Source organism: Micromys minutus (assembly GCF_963924665.1).
Source record: "Micromys minutus genome assembly, chromosome: 5".
NCBI classification, from domain to species: Eukaryota; Metazoa; Chordata; class Mammalia; order Rodentia; family Muridae; genus Micromys; species Micromys minutus.
Window position 1 is genome coordinate 57,540,004 of NC_137974.1, and position 5,457 is coordinate 57,545,460.

At 52.4% G+C, this 5,457-nt stretch overlaps 1 protein-coding gene across 1 annotated transcript; it reads right to left on the minus strand.

The window, feature by feature from the left end:
- Positions 1–1,142: 1,142 nt before the first annotated feature.
- On the minus strand, positions 1,143–2,234 carry TBCC (tubulin folding cofactor C). Its single transcript, XM_080916664.1, has one exon. The coding sequence runs from the start codon at positions 2,226–2,228 to the stop codon at positions 1,206–1,208; it is 1,023 nt and encodes a 340-aa protein (XP_080772790.1). The 5' UTR covers positions 2,229–2,234; the 3' UTR covers positions 1,143–1,205.
- Positions 2,235–5,457: the final 3,223 nt, after the last annotated feature.

The following is a 5,457-nucleotide window of genomic DNA, read 5'->3' on the forward strand; positions in this document are numbered from 1 at the left end:
CACATTTCAAACATAAGCGTGTAAAAGTCATGTCAAGCATTGTAATTCTTTATGATAGCCAGTGCCAGAGCTGAGGTCGCAGTGAGTGCAACCTCAAAAGCAAATCAAAACAGAACACTGTAAATTCTGCAATTAATAATGCTGGAGAGTGGTTTCCAGGTGGAACAAGGCGGCAACAGAAGATTCCATTCCTTCTGGATGTCTGCTAGCAGTGGGAGCATGACAGACATTTAATTTGGCCTGTGTTTAGCTTTCTTCCCAACTCCATGCTCAGTGCTCACACTCTGCACGTGTTGTAAAGATGGGGTCCCACTGGGAGTGAAGCCTCAGGCCCCAAATCTCAGCATTTAGGAGGCTGAGTGGGAGGACACCATAAGTTCTGAGGCCAGCCTACACAGTAAGTTCCAGGCCAACTTGGGCTAGCATGGGAACTTATGTTTAAAAAAAAGATGAGTCTACACCTAATTTCAAATTTCAGCAGCACATCACATGAGAAGTGACCTCACGCTACCAGTGTTCTCACGTGAACTTAGTGCCAAGAGAAACCGCCACATAGCTCTTGAGGGTTTGAAAAATAACACAAGTGTACAGTGTGATCAGATGTGGTGCAAACACTTAGAGGTAGAGACAGGCATCTCTGGGAGTTCTAGTTCCAGGGCTGCACAGTGAAACCCTGTCTCTACGAGATGAAGGGAGGGAGGTGGTACACTTAATAACTGTTTTGGTCTCGTACACCTCTTGGGAGTCCATTCAAAACCCCAAACTTAACAGGACACTGGAGTCCAGAGGTCGAGGAAGGAGTCTTCATAGCCTTGCTGAAGAATACAGAACAGACCTTTAGTGGGGGAAAAATAGCCATTAGTGGAGCTTTTATGGGCTTGCTACTACTCCCATTTAAACTGTCCACTAATGGAGTTCTCCTGACACCCTTATTATTTATTGAAGACCTGCTTTATCATTCTTTGTGACCAACTGTAAGAACAGCAAATCCCTCAAAGCTCCTCCATTCTTCCCCTAATTCTTCAAAGCTGTCATACTCAAAGGAAGGCAGGAAAATGTCAGCAAAGTAGCAAAATCCCGTTACTCTGTCTATGAATTTAATAAGACTCACAAGCAGGGAACGTTCAACAATCTCAAGCCCCTATGACCGCAAACATAAACAGACAATATCAGGTAAACCGACTGGAACTAAGTGTGGCCAGTGCTCAGTCCCACTGGATGTCTCGATTCTCTTCAGGAAGAACACTCCAGTTTGGGGAGGCCACATTTCGGGCCAGCCAGTTGAAATCGTCAACCTGGTCCCAGTTATTTTTGCTCCTATCTAAACCGGAGTCCTGGAAGTCCTTGTCGATCCCCGAGTAGCTCCAGGTGTAAGGGGCAAACTGGATGCCGCTGCAGTCCTCCACGATAGCCCTGCTGGTCACCTGCAAGAAGATGCGGGTGTCTTTGGTAGTGTGTACGCGGAGCTGATGGCAAGCCACAGCCAGGATGCAATCTCGACAGTCCTCCAGGAACACCGAGGTGGTCACTGGGCCGCAGAGCACCTTGCAGCCGCGGGCCTTTGCCAGCCGCAAGGTGTTGGGATTGCCACGCAGTCTGACAGTGCAGTTGGTCAGGTCGCTCAAAAGGATGTCGCGTTGGTGCAGCTCTTCGGCTCTCTTCTCTAGATCTTGGGACTCCAGGTTGGAGAAGCCACAGGCCCAGCTGGCTCCCGGAGCGCCCTCCTCCTTGGCCAAGGGTGGAGAAGGGGCGGCCGGGGCGACGGGTGCGGCGTCTACCTGGGCGGCCCCGGCTGCATCCTTCTTCCGCGCCTTGAAGGCGAAGCGCTTCTTGGGCTGCAGCTCCTGGCGCCGTTCCGTTAGGGCCGCCTGCAGCTGCGCCAGCGCCGCCTGGCCCTGCCGCAGGTCGTAGGCGGCGAGGAACAGAACCGAGTCGTTCAGGAGTTTCCGCAGCGTCTGGAGCCGGTTGGCCGCCTCTTCTAGCCGCTCGGCCGACGCCTCGCCCCGCAGCAGCTCCTCGGCCGCCGCGCGCTCCCGGGCGAAGGCGGCGGCGAAGAAGCCTCCCTTCTCCTCTTCCACCTCCTGGTCCTGCCGTTTCTGCTTGCGCCTCTCCACTTCCATCTGTCGCTCCTGCTCGCGCCGCTGAAGTCGCTCGGGCACCAGGCTCAGGTCCCGCGGGGACCCGGCGGCAGCGTCGGCCAAAGCCACGGAGCAGTCCACACCCTCCATCTTGACTCCAAGCTTCTTCCCCCGCCGCCGGTGCTCCGAGCGCTCTCCGCAAGGCCTCCCACCAACGCGCGCAGTGATTGGCCAGCTGCGGTGACGTCAGATCCCGCCATATTCTCTTCGCCTATTGGTTTCTTCGCGTTGGAGGGGCGGGGAGGAGGGCGGGGCTGGCTGACAGGAGGGGGTGGGGAGACAAAGGTCCTGGTGGATGGGTGGGGTGGGAGGCAGGCGGGTGAAGCTTTTTTTTTTTTTTTTCTTCTTAAAGGGGCAGGACTTATATCCGGGATTGTGGGGTGAGTTGCAGCAGCGGCAGCTGCACATGTGGGTTTGTTTATAAGAACAAGGTTAGAAACTCGCAGGCCTCCCCCTCCCCCCAGCTCCTCCCTGCTACCCCCTTACAGGCCGGAGATCTGCTGCAGGGTGGTGGGGAGGAATCTGTGCTTGTGGTGTTGTGGGGGACAGGTAGTGCGAGAAAGATGGAGGGGGGGTTATTGCACCTCCCGGGCCGCGCCGGAGGAAGCTGCAGCTGGAACAGCTGGCTAGGGAGCCGCTTGCATGCCTCTGGGTTTTTTCTTCCCTTCTTTTTTTTTTTTTTTCTGTTTTCTTCCCGTTTTCCCTTCCATCACCTCTTTGCTCAGCCGGTCCCTGCCGCCCCGGTAACCCTCATCCTTCCTGCCCTCCCCCATCCACTGCAGCTCGGTGCGGCCTGGGGGGCGTCTGGGTCCCCGTGGGCAGTTACTGGGGCGGGAAGAAGGCGCGAGGCACCGCTATGGGAGAGACTTGGTTCCTCGCTGGAGCGAGGCTCTGGGGTTCCTGGGGGAGACTAAGAACAGATTATTATATTTTTAATGGCCAATTGCTGCAGTCGGAGGGGGGAGCGGGGGAGGATGACATGCCACCCCCACTGTCTTGCTCCCTGACGCGGTGGCAGCCACTCCCTGCGCAGCTGGCAGCCGCTGCCCGCGCGGGGCTAAGACCCCCATCCCGAGCGCCTCGCCTCTCTCTATAGGGCCGACGGGCTTTAGGAAGGCGATGGGGAAACGGTACATTATTTCTAGAGGTGGTGGGAGGGATTTGTCACCGGAAGTGAACGAGCCTAGCCTAAAGTCCGGACCAACCCTAGGTGCGAGTGGGCAGCCAAGACTGTGCAGTCCCTGGCAGAAGCCCAAGGCGGCTGCCGCCGACGAGTCCGGTGGCATCCTCGCATGCTGCCTTCAGCCACCGTGCCTTCTGGACTCGGGCGACCCATACCGTCCTCGGCTTCAGCCCCATCTCCACCTTGGTTGCCAACCTCCATTTTTGTTCTCTTAATTGGGAATGTTTTTTTTTTAACTGCCCGAAATATTCATTTGAAATTTTACCCAATATGCCTGCGTTTTCCTGCAGATAAAGATGGGGTGGAGGGGGGACCGGGGAGCGGGAGGAAGCGAGATCATTCAGTTAAATTGAAATTAAGATTTGAGTTCCAAGCCTCACATCCCATTTGTCTTCTTTCCTAACCATTTAAAAAAAAAAAAAAATCCAAACCTCAAACACAAATTCTTGAAGAGAGAGAATTGCATTACAGAATCTAGACAGGTGTCACTGGGTGGCAAATTCTTCCCTAGGTGGAGGGTCGGAGGGGGAATCACATGTTCCTGTGTTCTTGTCTGTGTACCTGATGTAACAGCGTGATGGGGGCGGGGCGGAGAGCGATGGTCACATATGCAGGCTCCTTATTTTCGTTAGTTTTGTTTCCTGGGCAAGATAGATGAGGCTCTTGTGTCCTCCTTTTTAAAAGCACCTTTATTTCACAAAAGTATGAATTTTGGACAAAATATAGCTGGTGACTTTGTTTAGGTTACTTAAAGGAATGGAATAGCTGCTTTCTTTCATGAAAGACAGATTGTATTTTAGATTTATTTATTTGCATTTTATGTATATGAGTGATTTGCATGCGTCGCTGTCTGTGGGCCACGAGTATGCAGTGTCTGTGGAGACCAGAAGAGGGCGTCAGACCCCTGAAATTGGAGTTACCGCGTAGTTGTGAACTGCATGTGGGTGCTGGGGAAGGAACACAGGTCTTATAAAAGAGCATCCGAGCACCTAACCATCAAGTCGTCTCTCCAGATGAAAGATAGGTTTAGCCGATGACGATTAAAAGAAGACCGATTTGCTATAGGGAAATATAGCAAAATTTGCTACACCCCTAATTGGTTTTGCTTTAGTTTCTCAGTATCTGAGCCTATCTCATTCTAATTAAGGAAGTTGCAGGGCATGGAGGTGCATGCCTTTAATCCCAGCCCAGGAGGATCTCTGAGGTCAAGGCTAACCTAGTCTACAGAGTGTGATCCAGGACACTCAGGGCTACACAAAGAAACTCTTCAACCCCCTACTCCAACCAAAAAAAGTTGGTAAAAGTTTTCTTAAGCTTGGAGTTTGGACTGTCGGCGGCTGTGGCGCATCTGTCAGTGGTTTATTAGTGGAGACTCTGCGAAGTAGAAGTCAGAGTTACCAGCCCTTGCAAGATTGCGGTTCTGCCTAAGGAAAGGTTTTTGCAGCATCTGCTTGATATAAAGGTGCTGAAACTTGTAGTTTAGCCTCACGTTTAAGCATCAAAGGACAAACATAGAGAGTCCTGCAATTGACTTTGTGTGTTGGGGACCTTTTCTCATTCTTAAAGACAAGTGTGATGCCCGAGAGGGGCAGCTTTGAGGTTGCCGTGCGCCGTGGTGATTGTGTTCCATCCCCAGGCTGGGGTAGGCGGCCAATGCAGCTGTCCAGCTTTGTGTCTGTTGTCTGGGTTAAAAACCACAGGAAGGTTGCTAATGCTGGCCATGTGCTAGACCATGTTACCTCCTCTGTCTGACTTTTGGGGGCAGTGAGTTGAGAATGCGTCCTTGATTGGATGATCCTGGCTCATCAAAGGTAAGTACCCACCCTGATGGAAGGAGGGGGAGGCATGCAGAAGGAAGCAGACAGTTGCGGAAAGCAAGTAGCGTTAATTATGCAGTACCCGGGAAGGCTGCTGGATCTTGCAGACAACTTGCAAAGTGAAAGGATGTGACAGCTATGAATTTTAATGTTTTATTTTGCTTATGGGGGTAGGGACACACCACACCACTGGTGTGGAGGTCATAGAACAGCTTCCAGGAGTTTTCTCTCTTTCTGCCTTTATGTGGACTCAGTGGTCAAGGTAAACACTTGACCAGGTCAGCATTCCTGTCCAGCCTTCAGTTAGACTTAACAATGG

Coding starts and splice junctions, on each gene's coding strand:
- TBCC (XM_080916664.1), bottom strand. CDS start 2,228: ATGGAGGGTGTGGACTGCTCCGTGGCTTTGGCCGACGCTGCCGCCGGG.